A 23341-nucleotide genomic window follows, 5' to 3' on the forward strand; every position below is an offset into this window, starting at 1 on the left:
TACTGTTACGCTCCAGAGACTGTGCAAGACAAGATAAGTATGAAATAAAATAACATAGTATAGCATGTAAATTAGAAGTAAAAAAAAATGAGGTCACAGTGTTCAGTATAGACACATGTACAATGTTCGATGCAGAATAGACGTAACTGAGTTACCATATAATATACAATACTGTGCAGTGTACTAATATACAATACTATATAGTGCAAGGCAGAAATGGGATGAGGTGCAATTTAGGTACAATTTACAGTAGGTGTACGAGTTGTAGTGCAAATCCTTTATCAATAAATATAAAGTGTGTTTGTGTGATCTAAAGTGTGGAGAGTGGGTGCTGCAGTGTGTTGTTTGTTTAAGTGAGTGTGGGTGTGTGTGCTGTGTGCATTTGATGGTTGTTGCATAGTGTTTATTGTTCGTTTAGCAGCCTGATGGCCTGGGGATAGAAGCTTCTTCTGAGTCTTTCTGTGCTCGCCTTAAGACTCCGGTATCGCTTGCCTGACCGCAGCAGTTCAAAAAGGCAGTTGTTCGGGTGGCTCGAGTCCTTAATAATTCTCTTAGCCTTCCCCTTGCACCGCTTGTTGTAAATGTTCTGGAGGGTGGGAAGCCCCCCTCCAATTGTGCGTTCGGCTGAACGTGTCACTCTTTGTAGTCTGCTACGGTCTTGTGCAGTGCTATTCCCAAACCAGGAGGTGATGTTGCCAGTCAGGATGCTCTCTATTGTACATGAGTAGAAGTTCCTAAGGATCTTCTGACTGACTTGGAACTTCCTTAGGCGTCTGAGGAAGTAGAGGCGTTGTCGTGCCTTCTTCACAACACTGTCAATGTGTGTGGTCCATGTCAAATCCTCGGATATGTGGGCTCCGACGTACTTGAAACTGTTCACTCTCTCAACCGGTGCCCCGTCGATGCTGAGGGGGCTGTAGTCCTTGACCCCCGACCTCCTGAAGTCCACAATCATCTCTTTTGTTTTGCTGACGTTCAGGGAGAGGCAGTTCTCCTGACACCACTGTGACAGGTTCTCTACCTCTTCCAGGTAGGCCCTTTCGTCGTTGACTCTGCTATAAGACTGGGAATGCACAGTGAATGGTTGCCATGGTGACAGTGCGGATGGCTGGTACATGTTTCAGTATTTATTTATCATTTAAGTGGAAAAACTGCATTTTACTATTATAAAAGGTTTGTTTTTGACTAAATTAACCATTTTGTGTTGTCAGTAATTCACCAGCGACTTCAAATATGAAAGAAAAACAATGATATATATGACAGATTCCTAGATACAGACGACTCCCCATTCAAAGAGATAGGGGTCGGGTTTGTCCCATTTATCAAAATGGTGGCAAAGTGAACCAATTTCTATTTAGACAAATGTTGGTTAAAGTTGGAGACATGCATTTGTATCTGTTTTGACAAAGAAAAGTGCGTGTGTGAGTGTGTGTGCGCGTGTGTGTGTGTGTATGTGTGTGTGTGTGTCCGTGAAGACCACCATTGACATCTGTGGAACGTGGCATGAACTGCCACTTACCAATGCCTGTGGCCATCTCATGTCGGCACAACAACAACGCCAACGTCAACACTGGACTGAGCTTAAACTGCAAGGGAAGCTTGCTTGTCTCCCTGCCGCTGACCACTCTGTCTCGCACGCAGTTTAAAAAAATGTAGCTATTGATGAGAGCATCATCATCTTCACTTTAAAAGCTAGGCTACAGGTTTTACCATCGAAGCTCAACCCTTCCATCTGGCTCCCTGGCAGTCATAGCCCACACTGCATACACCATGGTCACGAACAGACAACAGAAACCATGTCTCACATACTCAATGGTTGTCATGCATACAAAGGGCTCTACATTTGTAGGCATGATAGGATCGTGGATCTGATTGCAGACAGTGTCAGTTCCACACTCGGGTCACCTGCAACAGTGCTGTATAAGCACACCAGTGTGAAGTCATGTATGTTCAATCTGTGTAGTGACAATTCACTGTTCTCTAATATTTCAGCAAACACCCCCAATGTTGTTGTTGTTAATGAGAATAACAGAGGTTCTCGTCCTAGAAGTTGGCTGTACGTTTGACTACAGTCTAGAAGAAGCCTTTACAACCAAAATGTTGAAATATCAACTGTTAGAGCATACCATATCACAACTGGGCTACAACTGTAAACTTTTAGTCTTCATATTTGGAAGCCTGGGTCATGTTCATAAGTTGGGTGTTAGAGGCCTTCAGATGGCCGGTCTTCCGAAGGGAAGAGCCAAACAGTTAGCAAGATATTGCTCAGTGTCAGCTATTATTGGCAGCCGCGCAATTTGGAGAAGACGCTGCTATCTGTACCCACGAGCTGTGTGTTGATTGTCAGGTTCATCATCCATGTGAACCAACTTTGGTTGCCATTGCCAATTTGGGCACGAATGAGAATAACCCATAATGTACAAGTGCACTGATAATATTTGTGTCCTTTAAACATTGTCTTTATGTGGACATAAATAAAGATTCTAAATGTGTGTGTGTGTGTGTGTGTGTGTGTGTGTGTGTGTGTGTGTGTGTGTGTGTGTGTGTGTGTGTGTGTGTGTGTGTGTGTGTGTGTGTGTGTGCGTGTGCGTGTGTGTGTGAGTGTGTGTGGGTGTTTCTCCATCCATGTGTGTTGGTCTTGTGCGTGTGTGTGTGTGTGTGTGTGTGTGTCATCCCTGTCATGGGAATAATTACTGCCAAGCCCCCCTGGCTTAGACTAACAGCAGGGTTAGTTTGTTGTCACTGCAAATGGATTTCCATGGGAAAATGGCCCAAACTCTGCCTCTTCTCTCACAGAAAGACTGGGATTATTCAGCTTCAGGCGGGGGTCCTTGCCACCACAGCAGATTGCTCAGACATATCATGTGTGATTCAATCATAACGCTCATCTTGGAAAGATAGAGAGGCTCACTCTGACACAACAGATGGAGGGAGAGAAAGAAAGTGAGAGTGAGAGCGAGAGATCTGATGGATAGATCCTGAGAGACAAAGAGAGAAAGAGAGTGGGGAGAGATACCTGAGGGTTAGATCCTGTTAGAAAGAGAGAGCAAGAGAGTGAGAGTGTGAGAGAGAGAGAGAGAGAGAGAGAGAGAGAGAGAGAGAGAGAGAGAGAGAGAGAGAGAGAGAGAGAGAGAGAGAGCAGTAAGACTAACTCAACAGACTGCCAGGAGAGCAAGGCTGGCTGCTGCCTGTTTCTGCCTCTTAATCCTCAAATCTCCTGTAATTGGGATGAAGAGGGAGAGGGAGGACAGTAGGATTGCGGGCCGATCGGGCAGCCTAGGTGGCGGGTGGGGGCAAGCCAGAGCGGGGTTTAGCCAGTTTCCACCTGGAGCCAGGAAGGTAGGATGTCTGACACCAAGGGATGCTTTAACCTCCTAGAAAGTGCAAAACAATTTAAATAAAAGGGAGACTTTGGGACCTTGACTGGATGCACAATAACGTCATGGTGAGACTTTGTGTTTTGATTCTATCTTCCACGTTCATACTTGATTTCTTATTCCAATGTTGTTGACAGGGCTAGAAGCGGTTGTACGGTATCTTCTGTTTGATCAACGACTTCACTCCACAGCAGAGAGAGGTAAAGGAGAGCCTGAGGAAGTCGTCCGAGCACAGACTGTTGTGTGATGTCGCACAGTAGGAGCCAGTGAGACACAATGGCAGAGTTTGAAGTAGAAGCTGTGTGTGTTTGTGCAGGAGGAGGAGTTTGTGCGATAGCGATCTTCATTCTTTTGAAAGGAACAACAACGCTGGAAGGAGACCACAGGCTTGTAGGATTAAAAGGAGTCGGGGCATTTTCCATCTGGTGTTTTAACAAGATCTTAAGCAAAGGAAGCTTTTACCCTAATGACTTGTGGGTTATTTGCAGATGCTAAGCTAATACTGTGCTGAGTGCAATGAGTGAGTCCACGTCCGTAGAGTGAGGAGCTGGCGATGTAGTGGAACGAAAGGAAAGCCGAAACAGTCGTGCCCTCAATTTGTTCACATTGCTGTGAATGTTTTCTCTTGACTCCTCGTGGACACACGCACACACGCACACATGCACACATGCAAGTACGCCCACACTTGCAGACAAGGTCTCTTTTTTTCCCTCATCAGTCTGCAAGAGAAGGAAAACACTGAACCAAGGATAACTAAATATAGCCATACAGTTCTGGGAGCAAAATAGACAAGCTTTTTATGTCCGAGCCTCGAGATATGAATGGAATTGAGAATCCCTTTTTCGCTCAACTAGAAATGTTCATAAAATCATTCATAAGGTGAATTGTGAATTGTGGGTAAATTGTGAATCAAAACACCCTTGTATGTATGGGCCCTTCAGTGTGATGCAGTGCAAGGAGGTGTGGTGAAGCGACTCTCAGAGCTAGCAGCACCATACGGCTTGTCTCAGCCCATCACACTCACCCACACACAAGGCCTCCCCCACAGAGGAACACTTCCTTCACAGGAATCTTTCAGCGAACTGAACTTAGAATGTTTTAGCCTTACAAACACTGAGATCACTGACACCCCCCCCCCCCCCACTGTGTTACATTAACACACCCTACTGGACTATATACTTGCCCACTGTATTGTTACTTCATTCTAATTAGTGTATATAATTGTATAATTGACCACATCTGCCCAGTTGCACAGCTCCTATTCCTACTTTATTTAGACTTTTTTTTTTTATCTACTTTTTCTCCCCATTTTCAATTTTTATCCCATCCCAATTTCGTATTGTCCAATTCTACCCTCCCCTGTCTCGAACGTTGTTAGACCATGCCTCCCACTGGTCGGCTGCAATGTGGACCAAGCCTTGCATCACGTGTCCCCTCCGGTACACGAGGAGGCAGCTGTCGCATCTTTTCACCTGTACAGCGCGATCCCTCAGCGGCGAGGAGTAACGCATGGGAGGCTCACGCTGCCCCCGTTGCTTCCTGATTCTGCTGTACGGGCGCACCAACCGACCTGTAGGAGTCGCTGTCCACAACGTCCGATCCCCACCCACCGGCTTTCCCACCCCCTAATACTGCCAATTGTGTTAGTATGAACGACCTGCCAAGCCGGAAGCAACGCCGAGAGCTGGGCTCGAACCCAGCATCTCCTGCGTTAGTGGCGAGCGCCTTGCCCACTGCGCCACTTAGCCGCCCTTACTTTTTACTTATAATTGTACTATATCTATCTATTGAGCTATATTTAATTTAGTTTATATCTCACATGATATGATATATGATATGATACATTTATTTATATAGCGCCACTCAACCAATAGTTACATCGGCCCGGGGCGCATCCCGGGAGAGAGAGAAACAAAAAGACAGGAACAATACGAAAACAGAAAAAAATACAGGCAGTCCAACCAAGCAGATAGAGAACAGACAGACATAATACACAACACATACAACAATACAAAAAACTAGCTTGTGGAATTGTTTATGGCGAAAAGGTGGGTCTTGAGCATGGCCTTAAAGGTCCGTAGAGTGCTTGCAGATTTCAGGTTGAGTGGGAGCTTGTTCCAGAGGGTCGGTGCTGCGACTGCGAAAACCCGGTTTCCCTTCGTCGTACATAACTTTATTCAACCTCTTATACAGTCGTACAGCCCTGGCCTATATTTTATTTCATAAATATATTATTCTATTGTGCTTAACTTAGCTCATATTTCATTTGACTTTACTCCACCACTTTATTGTATTATCTGTCTGTCCGCTAATGTCGCACCAGTAACGTCCAAAGAAAATTCCTTGTATGTGAAAAGTATACTTGGCAATAAAGACCTTTCTGATTCTGATCATCGTATTGAGATGTTTGACTGGTCACCCTTGAGGGGTCCTACTAATCACCCCAAAGTACCAGAAAATACCCTAAAGTACCCCAAAATACCCCAAAATACCCCAAAGTACTGTATACCCCAAAATACCACAAAGTACCCTAAAATACCCCAAAGTACCCCAAAATACCCCAAAGTACCCCAAAATACAACCCAATGTATACCCCAAAAATAACCCAAAAGACCAGAAAATACCCCAAAAGACCCCAAAGTACCCCAAAATACCCCAAAGTATACCCCAAAATACCCCAAAATACCCCAAAGTATACCCCAAAATACCCCAAAGTACCAGAAAATACCCCAAAGTACCCCAAAATACCCCAAAGTACCCCAAAATACCCCAAAGTATAGCCCAAAGTACCAGAAAATACCCCAAAGTACTCCAAAATACCCCAAACTACCCCAAAACACCCCAAACTACCCTAAACTACCCCAAAATACCCCAAAGTACCCCAAAGTACCCCAAAATACCCCAAAGTACCCCAAATACCCTAAAGTACCCTAAAATACCCCAAAATACCCAAAAGTACCCCCAAAATACCCCAAAATACACCAAAGTATACCCCAAAATATCCCAAAGTACCCAAAAATTTGGGCTGGGCGATATATCGAGTATACTCGATGTATCGCGGCTTGTTCTACGTGAGATGTAGTAAATTACTATATCGTGAACATCGAGTATATGTTGTCACGTCACGGCTGATATGAGACTTGCTTTAGTGCAGAGCGTTCCTCTCATTTCATTATAGACAGACCAGCGCGGACCTTAAATGACATGCAATTGTAATTTCATTACACAGACCAGCGCGGACCTTCAATGACATGCAATGGGCTAACGTTAGCTGCTAAGTTAAACCATAATAGGCTAAGCTAACTAGCTGCTAGCTCTTAGCTGCTAGCGTTAGCTCAAAGCGGACTCCACGACACTAGTTCCATTAGTGAGAAAAGGGGGTGGGTTATATTGACGATGCTTGACAACAGATTGACAAGCTAAAAGCAATCGGTTTTGATAGTCTATCAGTGAGCTGGATGCAATCCTACCTTGAGGGGAGGGAACAGATGGTGGAGGTAAACGGTACCCTATCCCCCCCCCCCCCTCACAGTGAGCTGTGGTGTTCCACAAGGAAGCATACTAGGACCGCTACTGTTCCTAATTTATTCAAATGACATGTCGTCAGCTTGTGACTGCAACTTGTTCCTGTTTGCGGACGACTCAGCCCTGCTGGTCCCTGACAAGAACAAGTTACAGGTTGAAAAAACCCTCAGCTCGGAACTAAGCAGAATCTGCATATGGCTCGCTGATAACAAACTATCATTACACATGGGCAAAACAGAGTCCATTCTCTTCGGTTCAAATAACAAACTCAGCAAGACCGACGGCTTCTCAGTTACAGTGGGTAACAATATTGTCACAAGGAAAGATGAAATTACCTACCTGGGTTCCATCCTAGAGGCTAATCTCTCCTGTGACAAAATGGCATCCAATGTAATAAAAAAAAGTCAACCAATGAACTCGATTCTTGTACCGGATCTCCTCTCTGGTAAACAAGAATACCCTGAAGACTCTGGCAGGAGCACTCATTCAAGGGTACTACGACTATGCTTGCACCTCATGGTACCAAAGCACCTCAAAGGCGCTAAAAACAAAATTACAAACATCTCAAAACAAACTGGTCAGACTACTGCTTGACCTTACTCCTAGAACCCACCTCACCCCTGCCCACTTTGACAACCTAGGATGGCTTAGAGTAGACGACAGAGTACAGCAACTTGCAATGGGCCTGGTTTACAAGATACACTACACGACCAAGGTACCCATGTACATGTCAAAATACGTCCCAAAGGTCAGTGAATACCACGATCACAACATCAGAGGGAGCTCCACAAATCATGTTAAACCCAGATTCGGCTCAAAAAAGGGACTAAACACGTTTCGCAATTATGCCACATCAATGTGGAACGCCCTACCTAAAGCTGTAAAGGAATGTGAATCACTACCCACTTTCAAAACCACTCTCAAAGAACACCTACGGGAGACTGCAATTCGAAACTGACCCTGTAAATGTCCTAACCCAACCCCCTCCAATGTACAGTCATTTACCTAGTATGGTTTTGTCAATATTCCAATGTACAGTTATGCTTGTTTGTACAGTGTTTCCCCCCCACCCCCCTCTAATGTACAGTAAATTACCTAGTATGGTTGTCAATACTCCAATGTACAGTCTTGCTTGTACAGTTGTACAGTGTTTCCCCCCCCAACCCCTCGTACCCAACCCCCCCCCCCCCCCACCCAACCTCCTCCAATGTACAGTTTTGACGTCAAATGTATATACTCCCTTTTCTGGACTCTTTTTGTATCACAAACAGTACTGTATTTGCAAATCTGGTATGTCATAAATGTATAGATGTAGCAGTACTGTCTATCTGTATGTCATGTATGTCATATATGTCCTGATGAATTGAAAATGGGGGACCCTGATGTAAACAAGACGAAAGTCTTTCTCTGGTCTGCATCCCCTTAACAATTGTGTGTATTGGGCTGTACTGTATTGTACCCATTCTGCAATCTGTTAATAAAGTTTTCAATCAATCAATCAATCAATCAATCAATCAATCAATCAATCAATGGTTTGGTCATTGGTTTGAATCCCAGCTCCTTCTGTTCACATGCCGAAGTGTCCTTGGGCAAGACACTGAGCCCCAAATTGCTCCCAATGAGTCTAACAATAATAACAGAACAGTAAAAAATTTGAACAAATTCCAGTAATGACGGAAGAAAAGAGACAACATGTTGTACATGACAACATAACAGGACATTATAGCTGTCATTACATTACATTCTGTGTCATATTTAAAAAAAAACATATAGAATTTTTTTTTTTAAACTAAATCAAATCTCTTTTGAGCATGCATGAACATACCTTCACTATTCAGTGAAGAAGACTTTCCAAGGCTTCCAACCAGAAAACGAAGAACACTGAAGACAACCATGACACAACTAAGACAACAATTAAAGTCAATGACAAAAGGAAGTGTGACCCTGACCTCCAAGACAACATGGTTACCTTATTATTGTTGAACATTTTAAATAAAAAAGATTTGATAATTCTTTTTTTATACTGTTCAGTGTTCAATACAGATGTTATTACATTTGGAGATTATAATATATTAAAATAAACATTTGTTTTGAAAATATGTGGTACTTTTGGAATGGGAAATGGACTGCACATATATAGCGCTTTCCTACCTGCACAAAGAGCTTTATAATTGCCTGTCCTTCACGAATTCACACATGCACTCACAGAGCAATGGCAGCCAGACTCATTGGGAGCAATTTGGGGTTTAGTGTCTTGCCCAAGGACACTTCGGCATGTGAACAGAAGGAGCTGGGATTCAAACCACTGACCAAACCATTGACCATATGATCATTAGTTGACCTGCTCTACCTCTGAGCGAGTATTTTGTGGTACATTGAGGTATACTTTGGGGAACTTTGGGATATTTTGGGGTACTTTGGGGTAATTTGGGGTATTTTGGGGTATTTTCTGGTACTTTGGGGTATACTTTGGGGTATTTTGGGGTACTTTGGGGGTCTTTTGGGGTATTTTGGGGCATTTTGGGGTACTTTGGGGTATACTTTGGTGTATTTTGGGGTATTTTGGGGTACTTTGGGGTAATTTGGGGGTATTTTAGGATACTTTGGGGTATTTTGGGGTACTTTGGGGTATTTTGGGGTATTTTCTGGTACTTTGGGGTATTTTGGGGTATACTTTGGGGTATTTTTTTGGGGTATCTTCGGGTATTTTAGGATACTTTGGGGTATTTTGGGGTACTTTGGGGTATTTTGGGGTACTTTGGGGTATTTTGGGGTGCTTTGGGGTATTTTCTGGTACTTTGGGGTATACTTTGGGGTATTTTGGGGTACTTTGGGGTATTTGGGGGTATTTTGGGGTACTTTGGGGTCTTTTCTGGTACTTTGGGTATTTTCTGGTACTTTGGGGTATTTCCTTGTACTTTGGGGTATACTTTGGGGTATTTTGGGGTACTTTGGGGTATTCTTGGGTACTTTGGGGTATTTTAGGGTACTTTGGGGTATTTTGAGGTATTTAGGGTACTTTGGGGTACTTTGGGGTATTTTGGGGTATTTTCTGGTACTTTGGGGTATACTTTGGGGTATTTTGGGGTATTTTGGGGTACTTTGGGGTATTTTGGGGTATACTTTGGGGTGTTTTGGGGTACTTAGGGGTACTTTGGGGTATTTTAGGGTACGTTGGGGTATTTTGGGGTATACTTTTGGATATTTTGGGGTACTTTAGGGTATTTTCTGGTACTTTGGGGTGATTAGTAGGACCCCCAGAGGGTCCATCCATTTCCAGGTGGCAACCATCACCATCTGTGTTCTCTAGGGCTGAGCTTCGAAGCTTCTTTTGGCAATCGAACCTTCGGGGCCGAGCTTCGATTTTAATTCGAAGCTTCGGGAAAAAAATAATGTTGTGGGACTTGTACAGCACTTTGGTAAACTTTGTTGTTTTTAAATGTGCTCTATAAATAAAGTGGATTGGATTCATTAATTAAGTAGCCAACAAGGTTTCACTCGGCTGCGCTGCCTGGGTGCAGTGGGGCTGCTCTCACAGCCAACGACATGACATTACATAATTATGTTGCAACCTTTGTCTATCAAGCAAACAATTATATTATATTTATATGTAGTTGATAGAGACAAAGGCAGAATTCGACTTAATTAAGCACGTTTTATTAAGACATATTTTTATATGGGTCGGGACACTTTAAAAAAGCAGCACAATGAACACAAATCTGTCCGACATAGTCTTAAATAACAAACGGCATTGCTTCGCTTCTTCGTCGACATGTCTGCTGCACATGTCCTTGTTGTTTTCAACACAAATAATCTCCACGTGCTTGTTGTAGAGAGGTGGAGTCGAGGCGCCGCTTACTTTCATTTCATTGGAATGGAGGTGGGAAGGCGCCGCTTACTTTCGTTTCATTGGAATGGAGGTGCAAGATTTTGGAGGCAAAAAATAAATAACAATTTATTAAAAATAATTTTATTTTATTTTTTATTTTTTTATACTTCGATTATTTTTTTTTATGTTCGAAGCTTGTGCCATCGAACGAAGCTTCGAAGCTTCGAACTATTTAAGACAGCCCTAGTGTTCTCATCCCTCCCCCCAGTCTGCGTGAAACTAGTCTTCTTACCCAGGGAACTTAAAACACTGACTATCCAAGGATGGAAGAGACGAGAAGAGAGATGGTAGACTCTTATCTGCAGTGGATCATTTCACTAGGCTCCACAGCTAGGCTGACACCTCAGCAGAACACCTTCTTCTGAGTCTACAGGATAGTCTGAATTGAAGTCTCCTGGGTAAGAGGTTTCACGCCAATACAGGTCCAGGTTAAGCTGTGGAGGAAAGTTGGCTGGAGCACACTCTGTAATGAGTTACCACAATGTCTATGGAAGCATGTTGTACAGGGCAGCTAACCTGCATCCTGCCAATTATATAGAGAGGCTCTGATCAGCCAGCTGGCGGGGTGCTCAGGCTGTGGTTAGATGGGACTCCTCGTCCACCCTAGGCGTCTTGACCTGAAGACTAGTTACCAGGCCTCTGGCAGCCACCAGATGTAATTAAAGATTCTGTACTCAGAGGCTGCCAGTAATCTATCCATTCTTTATTCTGGTGTTCATGTGTGAAATGGCCTGTACCAATGAATAAATAAAGGTTTTGTGACGATGACAAGAAATAATAACCAATGGAATAGAAGAGATTAACAGGAGTTAGACTGTTTCTTGTTATTATGGATGTTGTTTTAACACGGCCCATTTGAAGGAAGTTTGAATGTGAGTGAAAGCTCTCCTTTCTCTATTATTTATGTCAGTGGTGTGACAACAATTAACGTCTTCCTCCAGGGAGCCTGCAGGATGTAGTCGGATTACAGGAGTCCTGTCTCCCGGGCGTGATCCCTGGAAGCTGGGGGTGCGACCATGGCGACCGCAAGCCATGACCCCAACCTGGGCGCAGGCCCATCCGAGGACTCGGAGATCTCCTTCAACCAGTCCGACTCTGGGAGCCTGCTCTCGGACGACTCAGTGTTTCCTGATTATATAAGGGAGGCAAGGGATGCAGGGACGGCTACAACGCTCTATGAAGCCTGTGCCAGCAACGAGGACTTTTCCCTGCAGAGGATCCTGGAGAGAGGCGTCACTAAGGAAGAGGCGATGGAATTGGACATCAATGGCAGGGTGAGAAGCTTAGATTCATTCTCCTGTCATGTTTAGCTAGATTCCCATTGGAATCTCCCTGGAAATATCTTTTTCAAGTGAATACTGAAACAGGATGCCTCCCATTTTCCTTTGTGAATCCAGTCTAATATCAATACTTTGTGGCCTTATGAGTGTCTCTTTGTTTCTAATTTGTTCCCCGTCAGAACGGCCTGATGCTGGCAGTGTCCAGGGGTTTTGTAGACATCATCTGTGGTCTCCATACGTGTCCATTTATAGACATCAATCTGCAGGACTATGATGGCAACACTGCACTCATGATCGCTGCCCAGGCCGGTATGATTCATTGCTTTTACTGAGCAGTATAGACTTAGACCATCAGTTTGGGGTCATTGGTAGAAATATGATTGCATTTTTCTCCATTAGCGAGATCTAACATGTCAGAAATGCAGCAAATCAAGTCACTTTGCTTTGATTCCTGACATGTTCCACGTGGGTCTTGGTATCAGATTTTAGTAATGAGGAAATTATCTGATTCCGATACCCTGTTGTAGCCTGGTATGTGTTTTTAGCCTGGTATTTGTTGTAGCCTGGTATCTGTTTTAGCCGGGTGTCTGTTTTTAGCCTGGTATGTGTTGTAGCCCGGTATCTGTTTTAGCCTGGTATCTGTTTTAGCCCGGTATCTGTTTTAGCCTGGTATCTGTTTTAGCCTGGTATCTGTTTCAGCCTGGTATCTGCTTTAGCCTGGTATCTGTTTTAGCCTGGTATCTGTTTTAGCCTGGTATCTGTTTTAGCCTGGTATCTGTTTTTAGCCTGGTATGTGTTGTAGCCTGGTATCTGTTTCATCCTGGTATCTGCTTTAGCCTGGTAACTGTTTCAGCCTGGTAACTGTTTCAGCCTGGTATCTGTTTCATCCTGGTATCTGCTTTAGCCTGGTATCTGTTTTAGCCTGGTATCTGTTTCAGCCTGGTATCTGTTTTAGCCCGATATCTGTTTTAGCCTGGTATCTGTTTCAGCCTGGTATCTGTTTCATCCTGGTATCTGCTTTAGCCTGGTAACTGTTTCAGCCTGGTAACTGTTTCAGCCTGGTATCTGTTTTAGCCTGGTATGTCATACAAAACCACCATTCTTCCATCCCAGGATTCATCACCATTCTGAACTACATCCTCAACTACTTCCCCGGGGTGGACACAGAGCTGAGGGATCCCCGTGGCTTCACAGCTGTCATCAAGGCAGGCCTGCAAGGCCGCGACGAGTGTGTATCTGCCCTTCTCATGCATGGTAAGAGGGACGACTTAGTAGAAAAGACTCACGCACATCCCAAATGTAGTCACGGGTGCTAGACTCGAATTAGATCTGTAATGTTTGTGGAAGAAAAGTCTGCACACGGTCTAGTGTTCCCAAGTTTTAATGTACTTGAACACAACGTTTCGGCCTGTGGCCTTTTTCAAGTGTCCTTGAAAAAGGCCACAGGCCGAAACGTTGTGTTCAAGTACATTAAAACTTGGGAACACTAGACGGTGTGCAGACTTTTCTTCCACAAGAGGGACGACTTGTCATCTTTTTGGTCCAATATACCTTGTCCATTAAAACATAGAGATGGAAGAGGAATGATGCACATGCTAACCTAATTGATTGAAGGGGAAAATCCACAATAAATGTGAACAACTCTGCCAAATTTAAGCAGATCGACACAAGTTAGACACCTTCTATCCCTTAGGAGAAAGTGTCATGGTACCACAATGTACCAACAGGGTCATAGTTTGAATTGAATCATACTACATGATTCGTGATTTTTGCCATGGCTGGACCATGGTAGATTATTTATACAATGGCCGGTACCATGGTGAAACTGAAAATACCATCAAACTACCATGATCATTTATTGTATGAGATGGATCTGCAGTGATGACGCAAATCTACACCAGGCGGTATGCCTATTCTATCTTTCCTCCCATCCCCCAATTTAGTCGTTCTGCCAATTCCCTTCCTGGTCGTTGTGCCTGACCAAGCCGAGCTACCGCTGACAGCTGGATTCAAACCCAATGTCTTACCTTTTATAATGTGAGGGGCAAAACATACATACATGATGAGCATCCTAACTATTCGCAAGCGAATATAGCTCAAAACCCCGCCCCTGCTCAGCTGTGATTGGCTGAGACACTCTCCTCGCTGGCTGAATGACTGACGCAGCAGTGTATCTTCTATAGTTTCAGCGTGGAGCCTATTTTCTATGCGTGAGGCATGCGGTTCTCAGCCAAAATTAGAGTGAAATGATCTGTTGATAGTCATATTGATATCATACAAGCAACATTACATGCCACTATAGTTTCACTACTACTATATCTGTATAATATGTAACAGACATTTTTTAAATATATATATATATATATATTATATATATAACAGGTGAGGTTAACATGGTGTCAGGAGAGGAGCGCACAGTGGCTGAAGTGAAAAAGAAACGGGCTCATGTGAAATCAGAGTCCAAAAAAAGATTCAGCAGTCCGATGCTGCACTTGACTTTGGAATGAGCTCTCATTGTAGGCCACCTCCACAGAGCTGTTCTGTGAGATGTAGGAGTTATGTACACCTCCTGGGGAGCGTGACACCACGTAGAGCAGGTGGTTCTGGGGCGTCACAGATGATTTGAAGGTTTGATGGAGTGGTATTGCTTTCTATTGAGATATGGAAATGCATCTGGGGAGGGTGCCTTGATGCGCATATGCCAAGGTGGACAGTACCTGGATGTGTGGTGGCACAGGGTTTGTGCGTCTGGTCCGGCTCCTCAGTGCTGGCTCCAGGGTATTGCACAGGTCTTGGTAGCCTGAAGCATCCCACTACATACTGGGGGCATAATGTACCAAAATGTGAAGGGCCGGATGATGTTCGTTCAGCCCATGCACACCACTGAGAGATTACCTGTAATTTAGCATAGCCTCATAGTATGTTGCACACAACCCCCCCCCCCACACACACACACACACACACACACACACACATGCGTGCACCCTCTCTCTGTTACAGTTTGGTAGGTGTGTTGGACCCAGGTGCAGTGCAGAATAGAGATGACGAGAAACAGATGTTGATTTTCTAAATAAGCACCATGTCTTTAATTAGAGTAGCTGAATGAACACGCACATGATGGTGATAAACAAAAGAGAGAAATCTCTGTCTCCAAAACACGCTAAATCTATTTCACAATACATAGGTAGTCATCACAATAATGGGGGAAAACAAAGGGGAGAAAGCAAGGTCTCCAAAACACACTAAATATTAACTCCGTCAAACGACGGTGCTGCTTATACATAGGATAAGAATAATCCGTTAACACTTTGAGTGCCAGCCACGGCATAATTCGTTATTTCATGCCAACCGTTCAGTGCCAGAAACGAGATATGCCGTTTTTTAATCGTTATTTTTTTTATTAGCGATTTCCATTCATATTTCATCAATCTAGCCTCACGTTACCAGTGGGGATCTGTCTGAACTTGAACAGGGAAAATAACGCCCCCTATCGTCTCTCCGGATGGTACTGCACCCCTTTGGATTGGATTGAATGAAACGCATGGCAAAAAAAGAGTCCGGAATCCACATTTTACTTCTCAGGCAAGTAACCCGAGCCGATCGGACTCATTGTGGACCATCAAAACAGCGTGGAATATATGTTTCCAGTACCCAGCGTTGGATCAATAAACGCGATCGATATTTGGAATGGCGATCAGGAATTGGAATAATCTTTTTGGAGAACATCTGATCTGAGGTAAGGAATCTATTTTACCAGTATTGGGATAATCAGAGTTGTTTTCACCTATATATCAACGTATCCCATATGTGTGTGTGTGGCTGTGAATGAATGAATTATTTATTTCGAATGTTTACAAATACAAATAAATAAACATAAACAAATAATTTTTCGAAAATCTTTACAAATAAACAAACGAAAAGGATAGGTTTGAAGCCGAAGGCTTATAGAGCAACCTACCCCTAATTCAAAAAACAAATTCAAAAAAGTTAAAGTTTTCAAAATATAACAAACAAACCAACAAAAAAAAATCAACAATAAAAAATCAACAAAAACCGAACAAGAAAAGAACAAAAATAAGTTTGCAAGATAAAACAAACAAACAAACAAAACAAGTGTGAGTGTGTGTAGCTGATCAGGAAATAAGAGAATTGATTTTTCAGCCCGCTTCTATAGCATGCATAAGTACACATATACTATCAATAATCTAGCGTTTATTTGAAAACGATTCATAAATAGGCCAGAAAATGACAACGTGTTTGTGTATTACAGTAAAGCGCGATTCCTGCAGAATATATATTTTTTTTTAAGTTAAAAAAAACGAGCGTTTTTCAAAATGGTATAAAACGGAAATGAACCGATTAAAAAACAATCCGGTTTGACAATGTTGACTGCAAACAAGTCATTGATAAGCGACGGTCGTATTAGACACATAGCCATAATTTAAGATATAGTTTATGCGTTCACAAATGCAAGTGCTCTGTCATTGAAGTGGGTGGTGGCACGCAACGGGGTAAATAGGACACGGAGGCTGGCACTCAAATGGTTAACAACGAAATTCACAGACAGTTTCAGTGATCGACTGACGGTGTTTGTGTGAATATAAAGAGACATTTAACGAGTCACACCAGGTACGAATGAGTGTAATTAGGACAGGTAGACAGGTCAATTACCCACCAGGTAACGCTAGAGGTTTGCTCCCTGAGGAGAGCAAACCCCAAACGTTACACTCTCTCTGTGCGTGAGAAGGAATTGGTGCTAGATTGAGAAGGGGCTGTCTCTCTGAGATCAAATTAATGAAAGTTTATGGCATATAGACATGAAATGACATTCATTCACAGCAACGCGCCTCCGAACAAGGCGTGATAAGTGGCGGCTGGTGAAAATTATTCTAGGTGGGGCAGAACTATGTGTTGGGATAAGGGTTCCGCACGGACAATAATATGGTTGGTTGCTTTCCTGTCTGCAAATCAGTTCCGGTTAGCTAGCATTAGCAAGCAGACAGTTTTGACGTTGTATTGATGCCAAATCTTAGCACTTTGAGATTTGGTTCCAAATATAAAGTGCACTACAAATTAAATGTATTGTTATTATTATTATGTTGAATAAACGTTAATAAACTAACTATTTTACCCAAGGATATATCCATGAAATTCGGATTTCGGACGTTAGCTCAGTTCATCAACGAGGCAACTTCCAAATTCATAATTTCCAAGGGTGTTGACTAAGTAGCTAACTTATATGTAGTTTTCCTTCGGCTCATGAACTGATCGGAAGGTTTTAGGGAACTCTTTTGGGTGATGTTATACCATGTTTTGTCCTGATTATATAGCATTAGCGTTAGCTCGCTACTGTTGTGTGGTGGAGGTCTGGAGAGGAGAGAAGATTAGCTGGCTACCTAACGATCGGCTAGCCATCTATCTATCTATACGATAACAAGTGATGACTTCTGTTTAACTCAAATGTTGAAGCATACTGAAGCATATTTTTTGCTTGCTTACCTTCGAGCATACAGCCTTGTTTGATGTCCACATTCAGCCTTAATCCACTTTAAAAAAAGCCATGGCGCAGCTTGAACTTTCCATAAACGTGTCCATATAAATACATTTAGTTAGATCCAAGTCCAACACTGTCTGAATGTACAGTATCTTGTGATTATTATCAATTTCCGACGACGATATATGACAACAACTAGTAGCCGAGCGGAGCATATGGGATTTTCCTGGTGGTGTCACACGAATGCCATGCTCAGCTAAGGCAATAGAGTGAATAGACAATTTGACAATGACTCTACTTTGGGTGCTAGAGAAAAGCGCCCACAGGCATCATATTTGAAGACACTGATTGGATTAAATTTAGTTGCTAAATTCATTCATGTAGCCCTGTGAATCTTTCAATTGGCTGAGTTGCGCACTGACGCTGGCGCTAATTTCTAGCACCCGTGAAGAGAGAGGGGGGATGAATAGGACGCACAAACAACGATTTATATTTGATATATTACACGTTATTGTGCATTTTAAACACAAACATACTATGAGTAATTATTATTTATTTAAAAAATGTTTATTATATGTTTAGGGGTCGAAATCTAAAATCCAAAACCACTATTTCTTCTTTCTTCTTCTCTCTCCACAGAAGCGATAGGAAAAATAGAAATATATGCGTTGCTTAGAGAAAACTAATTGTCGAGCACAGCATCAGACTTTTTCACTTCAGCTCCTGTGCGCTCCTCTCCTGACTCCATGTTCACCTCACCTGTTAACTCGTGCCATGCCACTTTTTCTGGGTGGCCTTGTACTTGTATTGACACTACTAAATAAGATGTCATGCTAAGATGTCATGTTCTACAGTATGACTTACTACTATAGGGTCTTTATACCTGTATCACTGTACAGTACATATTAATACTACAAATCTGTACATGTATCTGATGAGCGCTATTACTCAGTAGTATTTATATATTTTATACCCAGTTTAATCACCTGTGCATTGTATGTTACTGTTACATTTGTACTCTGGTTAGATGCCAAACTTATTTTTGTTGTATTGTACTTGTGCTGTATAATGACAATACATTTGAATCTAATCTAATAAAAAATTTATCAGTTGAAAATTGCTTTCGTGCTACCTGTTTTTTTTCTGCACACGGCCCAGTGTTGCATGCCTTATAAGGAGCTGGCCTTATAAGGTATTGGTGTTTTCAATACCTGTTAAGCTGTAGCCCTATTTTCAGAAATTTCACTTAAAGGTACATGCCTAAGTAAATGGAAGATTGCTCCACTTCTACAAGGTAAATTAGCATGTTCTTGGTATCTAGGAACTTCTAGGGACCTGGGGGTATTTTCCAGTGTCAGACATATTGTGTCTGTTACTAGGCTTGAGTAAATTGTAATGAAAAAAAGGAGAATATAAATTATGATTTATTTTTGCATCTGTGCCGGTGAATAACACCCTGAAAACATTGAGGTTCTTTTGATTACGCTCACTGAGCTCATTCACCACCTTATTGAGATCAAGTGTGCAAAAAATCTAAGCAAATGAATAAAGGGAAGATGATTAAACAGAAGGATTTGTAGATACAGTAATAAATGATAATCGATTTTAATTATAAATTCATATTTGACCTTGAACTTGACCTTGACCTTATTATGGCCAAATCATACATCTATGGATAGGGAAAATGCTCCTCTTTCCAATGGCAGTGTTAAATCTGGATTTAATCATTTCCTCTCGGTTGAGATATAATTCGCATTTTTTTCGATTAATTCTTATTTTCTGTAAATCTTATAAAACATCTGTAAAAATATACACTTTGACTGCTGTTTTGATAGGGGTAAGGTATTTATTCTTGGCTAAATATATATATTTTTTTATAAAAAAAATTAACATCCAAGGGCCCACATGGTGGGCCCTCATGAGGACGATTTGCGACGCGCCACTTTGCCGACCTCTAGCAGCTCGGGTGTGCATTTCTTTTAATACAATATATATATATATATATAATTAAAGCCCTATGTGTTGCCTTTTGATTGCCCTTTCAGGTGACAAAATCCGTTCAGCGGTTCTCGAGTTACATGCCGGTATGTGAGGCGTGCGCCAAAGTACACGAAAGTACACATTACCACCCCCAACTCCCTCTTGCTCCGTCAATCAATTGGCGATCTCGAAATATTTTGGACAAGGTTGTAGCCAATGAGTGTTGCTTTCCAATGATACCCCATGATATGATAATTGGGGATCTAATACGGTCTCTATTGATCGATTTATGATAAAGAAAAGCAGGGTCCACCAATTGGGGGACCTTACAACAGGTTAAGAATGACTGACGTGCTTCATTCAGGGGATTTTTGTCAGAATCATCACCTAGGCACAATCCCAGGAACAGACAATCCCCAACATTAGATGCCCTCCTTGCATGTATAATTGCCACAGGTGTTATATTGTTTTCAATGGTGACTGCAAATGAGCAAAATCACTTGCTACACAACAAGGATATCATATAAAACATATTAACTCAGTTCTTACATGTGTTACAAATTTGACTTTCCAGCTAAAGGAATCAAATCAAAAGGACAACTGTGGGATATATGAGTCATAAAGGCAAACATGAGCGAATTATCTTCATCATTTTATCATCATCATTTTCTTTATTCGTACATGGAATTACCACAGTCCAACAGTACATATTCATATAATTCACCAAAAATACCATGGCCGAAAGGAACAGGAAGAAGAAAAAATCGTATACCGTAATTCCTCTAATAGTAACCGGTATTCAATTAAAAACCGGGTCTCTATTAATGACCGGGTGCACTGTTGAGCTAAGCAATTATAAGCCGGCCTCCTAATACAAGCCGGGTTTCATGTATATTAGAGTTATTGTTGTATGCTGGCCTGGCTGTGCAGTAAATACCATATAATGGTATGGTGTTAATGTTTACCAAGAGAGTAAGCCTACCTCAGAATTGTATAAAACGAAGTTATTATTATTATTATACCAGTATTGTGATTGCACTATTTTACTTTATTTAACTTTTTTTGACCACCTGTAATTGCACTGTTTACTACCGTATTTCATACAGTACTTGCTTGGTTTCAATAAATGAACCCAGTCCATTTTACTGGGTTCAAACTGACACAAAATGTTGATTTATTCATTATGATCCGTTTGAAAATTAGAAATATAGGCCTCTCTCTTATACATGCCTCCTCCTAATACAAGCCTGGTATCCGCTACAGTTGAAACAAATACAAGCCGGGGTTACTATTAGAGGAATTACGGTATATACCTGCCCCTACACACACACAACACACCGATAGACATATTGTGTAAAACCAAACAGAATATACCCATTTTGCTAAAAATTTAAACATCAACACAACCAAATTAAATCAACATAAATAAACCCATTTTGTCTATCTATCAGTCAAACTACATATTTAGGTTAATTCATTTACACCCCCCCCCCCCCCCCCCACACACACACACACACTTATATAATGTATTATACTTCTATATACTATCTAATTTCTATTTTATTATAATATAACTAAATCATACTATTTATTCTACACCATATTGGTACAGTATTATACAATATTTTTATATATTATTATTCTATGTTACGCTGCTATATACTTTCCAGCTAAAGGAATCAAATCAAAAGGACAACTGTGGGATATATGAGTCATAAAGGCAAACATGAGCGAATTATCTTCTCAGACCACTGAGCTAATCTGGTCCATCTTTCTGGTTTGGAGGGATTAGCTTTGTGTGGGCTCACCATGTGGGGTTTACCAGGATGCAATTACGGTATCTGTATAATTCCACTCCTTCCTATTACTGGTTCAATCACATCAAAGAAAGGTCCCAAACATATTGTCTCCCCACAATCTGGTCTTATCTATATGTAACTGTACAAGGCAAGCCCCCAATCAGATATAGTGTATACTAGATATGTACTGTATGTATGTTTTGTTTTCTTCCAAAAGACCTAGCAAAGCCTTGATTGTTGACTCTGAGGATAGTCAATGAGTCTCTTCTAACATATAGCCCAGATGGGGGGACAGTGGGTCAGGAGGTAGAGCAGTCTCAGAAGGTTCCCAATTCGATTCCTACTCCTTCCGGGCAGCGTGTCTAAATGTCCTTTAGCAAGACACTTAACCCCTAATTGCTCCCAATGAGCAGGTTGGCACCTTGCATGGTTGCCTCCGCCGTCCGTGTGTGAATGTGTGAGTGAATTTGAGGAACACAATTGGATAAAAGTGCTATATAAATGCACCATTTAACTTTTACCATTTTACCAGATTGAGTCTCTATCCAATAATGGTTTCAATTAATCCATTACCATCAGGCTATATGAATAACTTGTGATACCCCCTCTAGTTTGGGTTTAGTTTAGTACCAAGTTTGGTTTACAGTAGTACTCTACCAAAGCGCTATCGTATTTCTCTAGAGTAGACAGTGAATTGGTTTGGTATATTTCTCAAGCAAACTGTTCATTCTTCTAATGTTCTTCAACAATGACCACATGGTGGAGCAATTTCCTCTAGTTAAATTAAATAGTTTATCACATTAACGTCCAAAGGATTTGATCTAAACTCCTTCAGATCTTTCATTGTCTTCTCTCAACCCTTCTCCCCTTTTTCACGCTTTCAGGTGCTGATTTACACGCACTCGACTCTGGCGCGGGAAGAAGCTTAAAGGAATGGTGCCTGAGGACAGGAAGGTACGAGACCTTGAGCCGGCTACGGTGCCTCCAGGCACATCCTATCGCCGAGCAGTTCTGTGACACTTACGTCCCTGAGTGGCCCGACCTGAAGCACCTAGTGGCTAAGGCCACTGCCACCAAATCAATCCGTCAGAAACTGGCACAGTGTCTGAAGGACAGGTTCAGTTTCAACTTTCAGCAGGATCCCCAAGACAACGGAGCCATAGACCACATGGTCCGAATAACCACCAGCATCCACAGTCCCCTGGTATCCACCGGCTGCCACCCGCTCTGCCCTGCCAGCCCCCCAGAGGTCGGCAAACGACGGCTGGCCGTTCCTGAACTGATGGCCCAGCACAGCAGCAAGGAGCTGGAGGAGAACTCCGTGAGCCACAGGAGCAGGTCCATCACCTCGGCCACGCCCTCGACTATGTCGACTCTCTCCGTATCCGCCGTGAAAGCCAGCGGCGGCGGGAGATTCTTCCCCCGCAGCATGAGCCGCAGGAACTGCGTTTTCCCCTCCGGCTGCATCCCCAAGATTGAGGTGACCAGGTCCGGAGAACCCACGCCGAAGAAGGAGGCCAAGTGGAAGAAGCAAAAGGGATACCTGGAGCCTCCCATCTGGAAGTACAAGGTAGTCCGCAGTGACAGGAAGAAGGAGAAGAAGAATGCAGAGAAGCTAAAGGAAGAACATGAGGGGAAAGTCAAGGAAGACCAGGAGAGGAAAATCCAGGAAGAACAGGAGAGGAAAGTCAAGGAGGAACGTGAGAGGAAACGCAAGGCCAGACACAGGAAGAAGAAGTGAAGCAGAGAGAGAGCCACTGGGATGACGTTATGTAACAGGGATGAAGTCTCTGAAACTAGCTGCAATAATACTGTGGGGCCTCCAATAACAAAGGTGGAAATGAACAACTCAGGGCTGTGACTAATAGGTGGATTATTACTTTCATCTTGAGAATGAGAACGCAATCGCTTGAACCCCAGAAATACCACCTCATTATCCCAGCTCTTTGAACAGCCGGTGTGTTTTTGTGGACCTACGGTGGCCGGCTTGTGGATAT

General features: G+C 42.5%; 1 protein-coding gene across 1 annotated transcript; it reads left to right on the forward strand.

Annotated features, from left to right (window-relative positions):
* Positions 1 to 11807: 11807 nt before the first annotated feature.
* ankrd33aa (ankyrin repeat domain 33Aa) lies at positions 11808 to 23085 on the forward strand (the record flags this gene model as incomplete). The annotated part of the gene is made up of 4 exons (XM_084333489.1): positions 11808 to 12065; positions 12251 to 12380; positions 13185 to 13325; positions 22229 to 23085. 4 exons carry the CDS (start codon positions 11808 to 11810, stop codon positions 23083 to 23085), a joined length of 1386 nt encoding a protein of 461 aa, XP_084189615.1.
* Positions 23086 to 23341: the final 256 nt, after the last annotated feature.

The sequence above is a fragment of the Notolepis coatsorum genome (assembly GCF_963971535.1).
Source record: "Notolepis coatsorum genome assembly, chromosome: 17".
NCBI classification, from domain to species: Eukaryota; Metazoa; Chordata; class Actinopteri; order Aulopiformes; family Paralepididae; genus Notolepis; species Notolepis coatsorum.